Source organism: Cervus canadensis, chromosome 16 (assembly GCF_019320065.1).
Source record: "Cervus canadensis isolate Bull #8, Minnesota chromosome 16, ASM1932006v1, whole genome shotgun sequence".
In the NCBI taxonomy this organism is placed as follows: Eukaryota; Metazoa; Chordata; class Mammalia; order Artiodactyla; family Cervidae; genus Cervus; species Cervus canadensis.
In genome coordinates, this window is record NC_057401.1 from 23,166,507 (window position 1) to 23,182,080 (window position 15,574).

General features: G+C 47.0%; 1 protein-coding gene across 2 annotated transcripts in view; it reads left to right on the forward strand.

Annotated features, from left to right (window-relative positions):
• The first annotated feature begins 10,553 nt into the window (after nucleotides 1–10,553).
• The window catches only part of LOC122454404 (chondroitin sulfate proteoglycan 4-like), a 39,622-nt gene continuing 34,601 nt past the window's right edge, over nucleotides 10,554–15,574 (forward strand). The window contains exon 1 of one of the 2 annotated variants that reach the window (XM_043488868.1): nucleotides 10,554–10,713. In XM_043488868.1, the coding sequence (XP_043344803.1) occupies nucleotides 10,635–10,713 (79 nt within the window). In that variant the 5' untranslated portion in view covers nucleotides 10,554–10,634. The remainder of the gene's footprint in view (nucleotides 10,714–15,574) is intronic. The other variant, XM_043488867.1, reaches the window with a different exon arrangement.

A 15,574-nucleotide genomic window follows, 5' to 3' on the forward strand; every position in this document is an offset into this window, starting at 1 on the left:
ACAAGAAATAAGTCCACATACATATTAGACAGTGATAAATGCTATGGAGAAAAAGCAGGGGAAGTGAGATTGAGGAGCTATTTTCCACAGGTGGCTATGGAAGTCCCCCTAGTTAGAGGGCATTTAAGCAGAGACCAGCAGATAGAGAGGGATGGACCAGGAGGACATAGGGGCATCGCTAGCAGAGGACACAGTGAGTGTCAAGGTCCATAGCAGGGAATGTACCTAGGGTGGTTGTCTGCTATGGGGCTGATTTTTCCTTAGGAATCCACTCCAGACATCCTTGATGTTTTATTGTCCTTCCGAGTTTCAAATTTCATAAACTGCTCTTTAGAAAAAGAAAGCAAAGTCTGGTAAAGTGAAGGTTGCTAATGGTTGACTACACAATTGCCATTCCTTCCATATATGGCCCTTTGGAGTTTGCCATTCAGGATGACAATATTTCCCCTTCTCTGGTGACCCCCAGATTTCCTCTTCCCAACCTATCACAAGTCCCTCCAGTCCCATCTATGCATCACGAAATTCCACACCTCTCCTGATGCATAAGGCAATTCTCAGGTGGTGGTGGGTGGGCCTTTGGTTATATCAGTACTTAAAAGAAAGTCAGAGCTTCCCAGGTAGCTCAGTGGTAAAAAAAAATCTGCCTGCCAATGCAGGAGATGCAGGTTCGATCCCTGGGTTGGGAAGATCCCCTGGAGAAGGAAATAGCAACCCACTCCAGTATTCTTGCCTGGGGAATCCCATGGACAGAGGAGGCTGGCAGGCTACAGTCCACGATATCACCAAAGAGTCGGATATAACTTAGTGACTCAGCAACAACAAAAGAAAGTCTCTGATGCTAATGTATTAAGGACGTGGGCTGTGGTGTTCATGCAAGTTCTAGGCACTTCCCTCTCTCCTTCCTACAGTGCAGTCTTCACTGTAAACTCCGAGGCTGTTGTCTTGTTCCCCACAATGAGTAAATGAGAGGGAAGTAATCGAGGCTTGGAAGTGGGCACAGGTCAAAAGCACCTTTTAAGGCAGGGTTTCTCCTCTGAGAGATGCTTAAAACTGCAAACTTTTCCTGTCTTCTTACCTGTGTCTCAAAGAAACAGCATGGATGGCTGTCGTTATCTCCATGCTGTCCAATTACCAGAATTTTCGAATCTCTTGAATGCCCAGCCTTCCACTTCACCAACAGAGGAATCATCCCAACCCTATACTAAAATATAGTATAGTCAATTCTACTTTTTGCTTTGTGTCTGGATGCAGGGTTCTGTACCACGGGAGAAAACGACACAGTTGTGCAGATTGAAAAAAAACATGAATCTCTATCTATCTGTCTGTATAAACTATTGTTCCAACTAGGACACTGTCGAGAGTGAATGGATACTGTGAGAAATCACACCCGGACAACATGTGTAAACCAGGACTCTCTTGAACACAGAGCAGGTAATGGTCAACCTACTTATAAACAAGCTTGCATAACCAAAGAAAAGGGAAGGAGGAGCAGATCAAGAATGATTCCAAATAGTGTGTGATATCACTTCATGCGGAATCTAAAAATGACACAAATGAACTTATTTACAAAACAGAAATAGACTCATGGACAAAGAAAAGAAACTTATGTTTCCCAAAGGGGATACTGGGTAGGGGATAACTTTTTTTTTTTTAGTAAAAGGATGATTCCAAACCTTCCAGACCTGTGTTGAACCCATCTGTACTTAATAGGCATCTTTCATCCCATTTCATAGAGAAAATCGAGGCTACCAAGCTCATTTCCCTGTGCTCTGACCCATAAACTTGCCATATATCTCACTTGCCATATATCTAAGTTCGCCCTCCCCTCCTCTCCTCTCACTCACATGTGAACCCCGTTCCTTCCAGGATCTACCGCCAGCTTCCCCTCTCTTTCCTGTAATCTTCAATCTCTTCTTCTCTGTTTTTCACCACCTAAAAGCAAACTCTAATCCTAAAAATCTCTTTCTTGATATTATGACCCCCTCATCCTATAATCTAATTTCATTCCTTCTCTTCTAATCAAACCCTTTGAAGTGCTATCTGCATGTGATGTCTCCTCTTCTTTGTGTCCCATCCATACAGGGTTGAGCAATTTCTGTCTCCCTCTGAGTTATTAAAGCTAGTCTCATCAAGGTCAGTTTTATGGAGAATTCCCTGGTGGGCCAGTGGTTAGCACTTGACGCGCTTGCTGCTCGGGCCCCAGGTTCAATCCTTGGTTGGGGAACTAAGATCCTGCAACATGTGCAGCATGGCCAAAAGAAAAAAACGTTAGCTTTATCCCAGTGGTCAAAACCACTGGATGACCTTTATCCTTCTTCACTGCTCTAGATGCCTTTAGCACTGTCGAGCCTTCCTGATGGACACTGATGACTTCCTCATTCTCCATGAAGCAAGACCTCCTGGTTCTTTGGTACCTCTGTGAGACTGCTCACTTACAGTCTCCTCCACAGTCAACTGTCACTAGTACGTTACCTGGACTAACACCATATGAAGATAAAGAACATCTGGCTATTTCTACTTCCTGCAATGACACCAGAAACACAGGGTCAAGAGCAAGTGGACAGAGAAGGAGCTCAGAGAAGCTGGTGATGCTCTTTGTCCCTGACTTGAAAACCCTCAGTGCTCTGGATCTGGAGGAGTCATGTGGCTGAGGCACTTAGTTTTTTTCAAGTCTCACCCAACTGTGGGGTGAAGGTAGGAGTGGGCCACATGTGTAACTTGCATAAGAGGGAGGCCAAACGCAGCACTAAATTGTTTTTTGGGAAGCAGAGTTCAACAATTTAAAATCAACTTTTGTTCTCAGATAGCCAAAAATAGCTTCCTGTGGCTTCTTCTATTTCTTTCACTAGGGTTACCAGAACTCAGCTTTGTGTCAGAAATGCAAGTTTAGCAGAAACGTCTTCCCCTAATGAGGCCTGGTGCCTGTCGGTATTATGTCTGAGTCCCTGGGGCTGTTCAGTGGGTGATTTTCCAGTTGTTGTGAAGCCCATAGGCATCCTGCGGACATGTTAAATGGCCATACCCCCCACCCTGGGACTCAGTGTAGAGCTTCCATGTGGGGCCTGACTCTACACGGAGCCTTGTGGGGAGCAACTTACCGCTCAGAGCTGGCTGTATGAACCCCCTGTCTCTTGGTGGGTGGCTTTACATTGAAGCCTGTGGCCTGATGGAGCCTTGATTCTGAGTGAAGCTAAATTCTTTATACCACCAGCATCTCCCACTCTTTTTATGAACTTGTTGCCACTGTCTTCTGTCCTCACCTGACGTGGAACAATGGACTGGTTCAAAATCGAGAAAGGAGTCCATCAAGGTTGTATGTTGTCACTCTGCTTATATAACTTGTAAGCAGATCTGGCCATTGGAAGCAGAGGATTCACCAGCTGTGGGAAGGTGGCAAGAATTCCCATTATGGCTACAGACCAGAGTCATCTTTGTGTGGTCTGTGTTACTGAAAGGCCTCTGGAAAAGTTCATTTGTTCAAGGCATCATGGATTACAAGAGCTGGCAGGGGCCTCAGAGGTCCACCAGCCCAGGATGTCAGTCTTTTTAAGTTTTGAAAGAGCCTGACCTCCATCATTGTATCAAGTCATGTTATTTCAAAATGTTTTACATTCTTTCAATGTTAAGCTCTTCACTGCTGACAGCAAAACATGAAATGAGAACCAAGTGAAACATGAAGGTCTTGTAAAGGTAAACTTGTTATACCACCAGCATCCCCCACCCTTTTTACTAACTTGTTGCCACTGTCTTCAGTCCTCACCCTCTTCAGAGACAGATCTCGAGGCCTTCATGTCCTCCTTCTTCCTGGGCTCTTGGGCCATCTCCAGTGACCCACGCTTCAAAGTCAAGCTCCAGTGCCCAAAATGGTTCTTGGTCCCCTCATGTTCATCATATATGGCCTTTTGTTCTACCCAAGGCCCTTCTAATGGAATGCTGTTCTTTGCTGACAAACTAGGGTGGCAGAGTAAACTTCTCTACTATTTATTTTGAGGAGGTCTTTCTTTTTCTTAACTGAGGTAGACTATCAAGTAAGTTACAAGTATATAAAGATAGTGATTCATAATTTTTAAAGGTTATACTTCATTTATTATAGTTTAGTTGCGAAGTCGTGTCTGACTCTTTGTGTCCCTATGGATTGTAGCCTGTCAGGCTCCTCTGTCCATGGGATTCTCCAGGCAAGAATACTGGCACAGGTTGCCAAATCCTTCTCCAGGGGATCTTCCCGACCCAGGGATCCAACCCAGGTCTCCTGCAGCTCCTGCATTATGGGCGGATTCTTTACCACCGAGCCACCAGGGAAGCCCCATACTTCATTTATAGTTATTATAAAACATCAGCTATATTCCCTGCACTGTGCCATATACCCTTGTAGCTTATTTATTTTATACATTGTAGTTTGCGTCTCTTAACCCCCTACCCCTCTCTTGTCCTTCCTCCCTTCTGTCTCCCCACTGGTAACCATTAGTTTGGTCTCTGTATCTGTGAGTTTGTCTCTGTTTTGTTATACTCATTCATTTGCTTTATTGTTTAGATTCCACATATATGATAGCATATGGCATTTGTCTTTGTCTGACTTGTTTTATTAAGCATATGCCCTCCAGGTCCCTCCATGTTGTTGCAAATGGCAAAACATCATGGGTGTCCTTGTGAAGACATCCAAAAACAGAGAGCTGCCACACCCCCTTCTCCCAGTCATTCCTGTTTTGGCACTACATGAGGTCTATGGCACTTCGACAGAACACAACACCACACAACACAACACAGGGCAATGCAGGAGAAAAAACTTCAGTTCACTGAGAAATAGTTTTTTCATCCACAGCAAATTGAGAGGTCAAAACAGAAATCAAGTTGAGTTTTTTAAAAATGTAGAAAATTATCATTTATGTACACGTGAATTTGTGGAGCTAGAGTTGTATACTAACTCAGTAAAATGTGGATTTATCAAAAGAACTCAGAAGACTCTCATGGAAACAAAACTTAGGAAGTACATCTGGGTTTCACGGGACTAAGAAAGCCAATGGGCAGCAACTTATGGTCTGTCACTCTGACTGTCCCTCATAATCACATTTTCTCTGGGACCCGGTGCCAATCCTCTCTCTGCAAAGACCTAGAAAGAGGCAAACAGCTTCCTCTCCTGACTCATGGTCCTTGCAAACCTTTGCAGACATGGCTGGTGCTCATTAAGGTGCCATCTCCACATGACTTACTGGCCTGAGATCACCACCAATCATTTCATTCTTAATGCTTCTAGGATGAAAGTTTCGAGAAGGAATCAGCTTTGACACTCTTTTCTCTGGGGTCCATGGTCCTTAGACGAGAAACCCACCCTGCCCCAGTCATGGTGGGGTGGGGGTTAAAGGGAGGGTGGTCATGTAAATGAGACATGGCTGCTCAAGCCAGTCACATCATCAAAGATGTATGGCTTGGACGTTCCAGAGAAGCCCAGTTTCTAAAGCACCCTTATTAAAATTACTGCTATCCTTGTCTTACACTCCTCTCAATATTTTTATATTTTATTTCAGTTTTTGGCTTTGCCAAATGGGATCTTAGTTCCCTAAACAGGGATTGAACCCGTGCCCCCTGCAATGGAAGTGCAGAGTCAACTACTGAACCATCAGGGAAGTCCCAACTCCTCTCTATTGTAACTTCCTTGGACGCAGGGGCTCTAATTCATTTCTGTGAATGACATCTTTTCTGTGCCTTTTCCATTTGGAAGAGGTCAATGAATATTTGTTGAGTGAATGTCCATCTCTATATTCATTCTCTGTTCTCCTTATCTTCATGCCTCAGAGAACAGTGTTCAGGTTAACATCTGAACAGAATAATTCCTGTTGCTGGGGCATAGCAGGTGAATGCCAGTCAAAATGACTAGATGATTAGGTCTGAGTGACTATAAGTGGGTTACATAGGTGGGTTTCCTGATTAGATACTATAAACATCCTTAGAATCACAATATTTATCATGGGGCTTTCCATAACAACTGAGCATGATAATTTCTCATCATTCTAGAGCCAACTTCACTGCTGCAGAAATTGGCTGGAGACTTCATTCAATCTTTGAAGAACTTATGTGATAGATGAGAACTAATTTAAAGAAGAGGAGCAAGTGATGCTCTATAGGGAGATAATTCCTAGTCTCTTTTTGACACTTTGAATGATTTTTTCTAAACTAAAATCTTGAAGTTTATTGGCAATCACTGCTTGAAGTAAAGAAATCCAAACATTTTGTGATTCTTTGTGCACTAATTAAAAGGGCTCTATTTAAATGGCAGAGCTATTCCGATGCCAAAGATGACAAATCAGAATCATAAAATTTTGAACCTGGAGGGAATTTACAGATCACTTAACCAATCTTTGCATTTTGTAGGAGAGAAAATGGAAGCCGTGACACATCTAGAGGTAGAACTACCACTCCCACCAACCTGGTCCAAGGTTCTGCAGCCCCAGGAAAATCAGCTTGACTATGGGCAAGTGGGGGATGCTGGAGATTATGAACATGGATGACATACGGCATCTTCAGTAGTTCAGATCAGTTTAGTTCAGTTGCTCAGTCGTGTCCAACTCTTTGTGACCCAATGGATTGCAGAACATCAGCTTCCCCGTGTCCTTCACCATCTCCCGGAATTTGCTCAAACTCATGTCCATCGAGTCGGTGATGCCAACCAACCACCTCATCCTCTGTCATCCCCTTCTCCTCCTGCCTTCAATCTTTCCCAGCATCTGAGTCTTTTCCAATGAGTCAGTTCTTTGCATCAAGTGGCCAAAGTATTGGAGCTTCAGCTTCACTCCTTCCAATAAACACTGAGGACTGATTTCCCTTAGGATTGACTGGTTTGAACTCCTTGAAGTCCAAGAGACTCTCAAGGGTCTTCTCCAACACCACAGTTCAAAAGCATCAAAGCTTCCCTGGTGGCTCAGATGGTAAAGAACTTGCCTACAATGCAGGAGACCTGGGTTCAGTCCCTGGCTTGGGAAGATCTCCTGGAGAAGGGAATGGCTACCCACTCCAGTATTCTTGCCTGGAGAATCCCGTGGACAGAGGAGCCTGGCGGGCTACAGTCCATGTGGTCGCAGAGTCGAACATGACTGAGCGACTGACACTTTCACTTTCTTTCAGCTTTCTTTGTGGTCCAACTCTCACATCCATACATGACTACTGGGAAAACCATAGCTTTGACTAGATGGACCTTTGTTGGCAAAGTAATGTCTCTGCTTTTTAATATGCTGCCTAGGTTGGTCATAGCTTTCCTTCTGTTAGGTAGTTATAAGAGGGAAAAGGAGTCCAAACTGGCAGTGGCTAAAAGACAGGAAGGGAAAAGCCCGCAAATATAGAACAGAGGAAGGTCAAGGGAAGGTCCGAGGACCAGAGTGAGGACTTCACGTAGAACAGCGCTCCTGCCTAAGCCCAATTTGCATAGGACAGGCCCAGGGGGAAGGAAAAAAAACATATAAAAAGAGGAGCCGAAGGACTCTCTCTATCTCCCGCACAATGGGGGTGCTCTTCTCTTTGCATCTTTGGATCGACGTGCCCTCATGCCCCGAAGATGGATTTTCCTGCTATCTTCTAAATAAAATAGAGCTGTAACACTGAGCTGTAACACTGATTTCTTTAAGAGCTATAACACGGTCCGTTCGAGACCTGAGAGCTATAACACGGTCTGTCCAAGACTCGAGAGATGTGACCCGCCGAGGGGGCTTTAATGTCCGTCACTCCAAATCTTTGTTGTGACGAGACAAAGAACCGAGGAACATACACTCACCTGACGCTTCCAAGCAGCAAGCGTCTTTTAATTTCATGGCTGCAGTCACCATCTGCAGTGGTTCTGGAGCCCAAGAAAATAAAGTCTGTCACTGTTTCTATTGTTTCCCTATCTATTTTCCATGAAGTGATGGGACTGGATACCATGAACTTAGTTTTTTGAATGTTGAGTTTTAGGGCAACTTTTTCACTGTCTTTCACTTTCATCAAGAGGCTCCTTAGTTCCTCTTCACCTTCTGCCATAAGGGTGGTGTCATCTGCATATCTGAGGTTATTGACATTTCTCCCAGCAATCTTGATTCCAGCTTGTGCTTCATCCAGCCTGGCATTTCTCATACTCTGCATAGAAGTTAAGTAAGCAGGGTGACAATATATAGCCTTGACATACTCCTTTCCCTATTTGGAACCAGTCCATTGTTTCATGTCTGGTTCTAACTGCTGCTTCTTGACATGCATACAGATTTCTCAGGAGGCAGGTGAGGTAGTCTGGTATCCCCATCTCTTGAAGAATTTTCCACAATTTTTTGTGATCCACACAGTCAAAGGCTTTGGCATAAACAATAAAGCAGAAGTAGATATTTTTCCAGAACTCTCTTCCTTTGTCTATGATCCAACAGATGTTGGCAATTTGATCTCTGGTTCCTCTGTCTTTTCTAAATCCAACTAAAACATCTGGAAGTTCTCAGTTCACATGCTATTGAAGGCTCACTTGGAGAATTTTGAGCATTACTTTACTAGCATGGGAGATGAGTTCAATTGTGCAGTAGTTTAACATTCTTTGACATTGCCTTTCTTTGGGATTGAAATGAAAACTGACATTTTCCAATTCTGTGGCCACTGTTGAGGTTTCCAAATTTGCTGGCATATTGAGTGCAGCACTTTCACAGCATCATCTTTTAGGATTTGAAATAGCTCCACTGGACTTCTGTCACCTCCTCTAGCTTCATTCATAGTGATGCTTCCTAAAGCCCACTTGACTTTGCATTCTAGGATGTCTGGCTCTAGGTGAGTGATCACAACATCATGATTATCTGGGTCATTAAGATCTTTTTTGTATAGTTCTTCTGTGTATTCTTGCCACTTTTCTTAGCATCTTCTGCTTCTGTTAGGTCCATACCATTTCTGTCCTTTATTGTGCCCATCTTTGTATGAAATGTTCCCTTGGTATCTCTAATTTTCTTGAAGAGATCTCTAGTCTTTCCCACTCTGTTGTTTTCCTCTATTTATTTGCACTGATCACGGAGGAAGGCTTTCTTATCTCTCCTTGCTTTCTTATTCTCTCTTTGGAACTCTGCATTCAAATGGGTATATTTTTCCTTTTCTCCTTTGCCTTTCACTTCTTTTCTCAGCTATTTGTAAAGCTTCCTCAGACAACCATTTTGCCTTTTTGCATTTCTTTTTCTTGGGAACAGTCTTGATCATTGCCTTCTGTACCATGTCACAAACCTCCATCCATAGTTCTTCAGGCACTCTATCATATCTAATCCCTTGAATCTATTTGTCACTTCCACTGTATATTCATAAGGGATTTTATTTAGGTCATACCTGAATTTTTTTCCCATTTTCTTCAATTTAAGTCTGCATTTTGAAATAAGGAGTTCATGATCTGAGCCACAAGTCAGCTCCCGGTCTTGTTTTTGTCTTCAATAGTACATATGGCTAAGCCCAAGGAAGGAAAATGAGACGGCCTTCTATCCTGAAGGAAAGAGAAAAGATGGCTCAGTCTCAGGAGTGTGTGTCTAGCTAGAGTTGTTCCAAACTGGTCAGAGAAGCCCCATGGGCCTGGCAGGGGTCCTGGGTATAACAAGGCTGCCCAGTGAGTTCTTACCACCAGCCAGACACCATGCTCAACACTCAGTCCTCATGGGCTGGAATAACCACACAACCCACCTACGGGATCAGCATCATTACCTTCCTTTTACAGGAGTGGAGGCAGAAGTTGAGACAATTAAGAGATTTGTTCAAGGTCACCTAATAACATCTGAACCGTGATTTGCCCTCAGGTCTCTTAAGGAACCAAGCTTATGTCCTTAACCAGGGATGACATTTGAGTAGAGGCTCCCTGGGGACACTGGTGACAGTCTGGGGTTCTCTGGGCAATCTCGCTCTGCACTGCTTGTGCATTTACATTTCTGTGGTTACCTGAGCCTGCCAGAAGAAAAGTCTGCATGCCTGGCTCAGCCTGGCCTTCCAACCCAGGCACAGCTACACCTCCAGCTCTTGCCTAGGACACAGCCGGCCCGGGGCGGGACCATTCTCTGTGCTAACACTCACATTCCTCCTGGACAGCCTTTCCATTTGTTCAGAATTCGAACGTGAGAATGGTAAATCTGGAAGGACCTAAGAGATTTGGTGCAATCTCCATTTCCAGAAGGAAGTAACAGAGGCTCAGTTTGCATTTAATTCTTACTCATTTATCTGCAGGTGTATATGCACCAGGTCAGCGTTGGGGATTCAACAATAAGCTGGAGCTCACTCTGGCACCTTAAAGTCGTCTTCGGTAAGGTCCTACCTCCACCAGGAATGCTTCCCCCTCCATTCTCCATTTCTCATCAGCGCCCGCACGCACAGTAAACTCCACCGCAGAACTAGCCGCGCAGGGCGGGCGACTCGTGTTCTGTCCGTACCGAGTCTGTCAGGGTGCTCTGGCCCCGCGGCGTGTCGGCGCCGTGCACCCGGGCGCCGGGCGGAGCGTGATGGGGCGCAACAGCTGCGGGCTGCCGGCAGCTTTCCCCGCCCCGGCCTAGCCCCCGCGCTGGTTGGGGGCGGCGCCCCCTGGTCTCGCTCCGGGTCCGGCCGGGGGCGGGGAGGGGCCGGCGCAGGTAGCTCCGCCGCCACCGGGGAGCGAGCTTGGGACGCGGGGCTGTTGCAGCGGGATGGGGCGGCTCGGGGCCCGCAGCCTCTTCCTGCTCGCCGCCTTCCTGGGGCTCTGCGGGGCGCGCAGGGTGCTTGGAGGTACGCGCCCCAACTTCCCCACTTCCCCTCCCCGTCCCTTCTCCGGCCGGCCGCGCGCGGAGCCCGCTAGAAGCGGCGGGGAGCGGGGCGGAGGGCGCGGGCGGGAGCCCCCGGTGATCCGAGGGCCCCGGGAGACCCCGCGGCCCGGCCAGTCCCGTGGCAACCGCGACTTGGACTCTCAGGCGGGGCCTTGGGAGCCGGGCAGCCCGGGGAGGAGAACGCTCGGCCCTGCGCAGTGGCTCCGTGGCCTCCACGGAAAACTTCCGATTCCCCGCCTCGCGCGGCCCGGCCCCTCCGGTCCCGGCCAGTTCGCGAGCCCCGGGGGCGGGCCCTGGGCCGCGGGTCTGGGCTTTGGGGCCGGACTCTCGGCGGCACTCGGAGGAGTAGACGGAAGGCGTCCTGCTGTCCTCCCTTCTCAGGCTTTCCCCCCTACCCTACCCAGGCCCTTCCTCGACTGCTCGTGACCCTCAAGAGGCCTTAAACTGCTCGCCGAGTTTCTTTTGTGGATGGCTGCCCTCTTGTTCCCTAAGTCCCCGCACACGTCCGCAGACATTTTCTGGACCCCGTTCGCTGGAGGTGCTCTACATTTCCTTGGCGGCTTTCAGAAGTCAAAGATGACTAATGAAAGCACAGTGACTTTTTACATCATTGAGCTGGACACTGGGGCCTTCCCGCCCTCTCTGGCTCTTTGAAATTTAATTCAGTTTATAACAAAAGGCATTCTTCGAGACTTGAGAACGCATTCTTAATCAAAGGCCTTGCCAATCTTTGTGGTCCCCAGATTAAGTTCAGAATGGTTCTTTACCTCACTTTAGGCGATTTCGCAAGGAGCTCTGGAGTGATGTTCAGCGCCCGGCCCTGTGCGCAGGCACGCCTGGCTCTCACCCCCGTGCGGACCTGCTTCAAAGTTCGTCTGACACTGCGCAGTCAATTCTGCTGTTTGGGGCACTTGCGAGCTCCTCCCTCTTCATCTTCCTCCTTCCAGATTCTTTTTTCTGCCCGCTTCCCGGCCTCTTCCTGCCTGGCCTGCAGGGAGCAACCTGAGGGTACCGGAGTCCAGGTGTGAGGCCACTGTGGCTGTGGCTGTGGTGTATCCTTGAGAGGGAAGGTGCTGGCTGCAGGCCAGGGGCATCTGAGTGAGCAGTGAATGGAGTTGGGGGACAGGTGAGGTGGGGATGGTCAGGGCCAGGGGAGGTGGGGGAAGGGTTTTAATCCCTGGGTTGGAAAGATCACCTAGAGGAAGGCAGGGCAACTGACTCCAGTGTTCTTGCCTGGAGAATCCCATGGACCTGTTGCAGGAAGGGGGATCCCTTCCAGGACCCCAAACTGGACTCTTGTTTAACACTCAGAAATGAATTGTCCGAGGAGACACATCTGCTGACAAAGCAAGAGATTTTATTGGGAGAGGGCACCCAGGTGGAGAGCAGTAGGTAAGGGAACACAGGAGAACTGCTCTGCCAGTGGCTCACAGTCTCCGGTTTTATGGTGATGGGATTAGTTTCTGGGTTGTCTTTAGCCAATCATCCGACTCAGAGTCCTTCCTGGTGGTGCATACCTTGTTCAGCCAAGATGGATGCCAGAGAGGAGGATTCTGGGAGGTGGTCAGACATGTGGTGTCTCCTTTTGACCTTTCCTAAACTCTTCCATTTGGAGGTGGCTTATTAGTTCTGTGTTCCTTACCAGGACCTCCTGTCTAAAACAACTCATGCAAATGGTTACTATGGTGCCTGGCCAGGGTGGGCGGTTTCAGTCAGTGTGCTTCCCCTAACAGACCGAGGAGCTTGGTGGGCTACAGTCCATAGGGTCACATAGAGTTGGACATGACTGAAGTGACTGATCACGCGTGCAGGCAAGACCTCCACACAGGCAAGACATGGCAGCCTGGAAAGTGAAATCGCTCAGTCGTGTCCGACTCTTTATGACCCCATGGACTGTAGCCTACCAGGTTCCTCCATCCATGGGATTTTCCAGGCAAGAATACTGGAGTGGGTTGCCATTTCCTTCTCCAGGAGATCTTCCCAACTCAGGGATTGAACCCGGGTTTCCCGCAGTGTAGGCAGACGCTTTACCATCTGAGCCACCAGGGAAGTCGGCAGCCTGGAAACTACTGGATAAATGTTCATTTCCCTTCTCTCCTACTAATGACTCTCCTGTCCTCTTCATCTGTGAGATTAGCTTGGGCATGAGAAAGACCCAATAGGTTAGATATCCATTGAGGGGTACAGAATATGGATAGAGGAGATTTATTGAATGAAGCCCTGGAGAAGGAAATGGAAACCCACCCCAGTTTTCTTGCCTGGAAAATTCCATGGAGAGAGGAGCCTGGCAGGCTACAGTCCACGGGGTCACAAAGAGTTGGGCACAACTGAGTGACCGAGCACACATTGAATGAAGAATTCCACAGCATATAATTCAACATCTATACTGTTCTTCACCCTCGACTCTAATTGTATGACAAATATCTAATACTGAGATCTCACCAAAAGCTGCTTTCGGGCACTTTGAAGAATATATTCTTGCTTAGCCAGATGTGTAATGTGAGTTTATCTTTCCTCCTTGGGTGATTCAGGCTGTTGTTTTGAAGAATCTAATTGTTGAAGATGCCAACTAAAAAACACACAACATGAGAGTTGCAAGTTAAGTTTTATATTTGGGGCAAAATGAGGAGATGGCAGGGAGACAGCATTTCAGATAGCTCTGAGAAACTGCTCCAAAGAGGTAGTGAGGAAGCTCAGTATATATGTGATTTTGGTGAAGGTGGAGTACATGCACTCAAGCATCTATTTTCTGCAGAAGGTTTTTGCTAGTCACAAGGAGCAGTTGTCACCATGAAGGATTTTAGTGCCTTTCTAGATGTGAGGAGACTCAAGAAATGGGCTTATAAAATCGTCTCCTGAAAATATCTAACTATCTGAGGACCTGTTCTGCAAGTTTTTCTCAGAGCACAGAATGCCTCACTTCTACTCTCCACCCTAAACTTGCAGAGGGTGTTTTGTTGAAAATCAGCAGCTGCAGTAGCAACTGATTTAGTCCTTGTAGAGGTAGATGGCAAGTGCCAGTTTATGGTTGACAAAGGCTTAGATAAATGCTGCTCTCAGTCTTTATATGACACAGGGTGTTATGTCCTCATGGAGTCTCATCACAGTAGGAAGTTACTTTTGTCTGGTAAGCAGATTGGGGATGCTACAGATACTCTTGCAGAGATAGTTACATCTTCAATTCATTCAACATGGATTGTATTACTTTAGATAGTGAAAGGGACTTTGCAGATGTTATCAAATTAGGGATTTTGAGGGTAGAGAGATTATCCACCCTGAATTATCTCAACGGGCCCTAAAGGTGATCATAGGGGTGCCATAAGAGGAGGGCAGGAGGGTCAAAATCAAAGAAGGAGATGATGTGATGGAAGTAGAGGTCAGAGTGATATGATTGCTGGCTGGGGCCACAAGCCAAGACATGTGATGGTCTCTGGAAGTTGGGAAAGGCAATGAGACAGATTCTCCCCCAGAGCTTCCAGAAAGAATGCAGTCCTTCAAACACTTTGATTTAGCTCAGTGAACTCCAGAACTCTTCATTGTCTAATCGGTGTGTGTCATTTTAAGCGATTAAATTAGTGGCAGTTTGTTAACAGCAGCTCAGTCATGTCTGACTCTTTGTGACCCCATGGACTATACAGTCCATGGAATTCTCCAGGCCAGAATACTGGAGTGGGTAGCCTTTTTCTTCTCCAGGGGATCTTCCCAACCCAGGGATCAAACCCAGGTCTCCCGAATTGCAGGCGGATTCTTTACCAGCTGAGCCACCAGGGAAGCCCTAACAGCAGCAATAGGAAGTTTATAGAGGTTTTCTGAACTAGTAAGAGATCATATAAAGGGCTATTTAATTCTGTTTGTTTTTAAGCTTTTTATTTTATATTAGAGTATGCATGAATGCTGAGTCGTTTCAATAGTGTCCAGCTCTGTGACCCCATGGACTGTAGCCCTCCAGGCTGCTCTGTTCATGGGATTCTCCAGGCAAGAATACTGGAGTGAGTTGCCATGCCCTCCTCCAGGAGATCTTCCCACCCAGGGATCGAACCCATGTCTCTTATGTCTCCTGCATTGGCAGGCAGGTTCTTTACCACTAGCCTCACCTGGGAAGCCCTGTATGTTATAATATAGCTGATTAACAATGTTGTGATAATTTCAGATGAACAGTAAAAGAACTCAGCTATGTATATGTGTGTATCCATTCTCCCCCAAACTCCCCTCCCATCCAGGCTGCCACATATCATTGAGCAGAGTTCCAAGGGCCATTTGATTCTGATTGTCAGGAGAAGGCACATGCCATCAGAGAGCAAGGGAGCTGGGAGCTTTAGAGAAGGTTCTGTCCATGTGCAGAGTGAGTCTGGCTCTAGCACTCACTCTAGAGCCTGTGGCTGGGCCTTGAGAGCTCCTAGCCAGCGGGGGAGCAGACACAAAAATGTCTGAGTGTCACATGTGGAGCATTCAGGATAGGACATAAGCTCTGCGGTCACTAAGGAAGGAGCTGTCAGCTCAGCCTGAGGTGGCTGGGGACCAGGATGACCACTGCCTCATTCTAGGGGTTTCTACAGGAATCTACAGCATCTACAGGATTAGCTCCCCCTGGAGTTGTGCGGGACACAATCTTTATGACCATTTTTAGCAGGCCTAGAGAACGCCCCACTGAGAGGGGGTATGGGCAGGGCCAGTGCGGCTTTTCTCTTGCAACCTGAACAGTGGGCATGGAGACTGGTATTTGGGGAATGAATGAAAGTTGAGAGGCTGGTGGGACATGTTCTGCAAGAGCCAGGATTCCAGGGCTGTGGATTGCTCCAACTCTTCCTGGAAACCTAAGATTT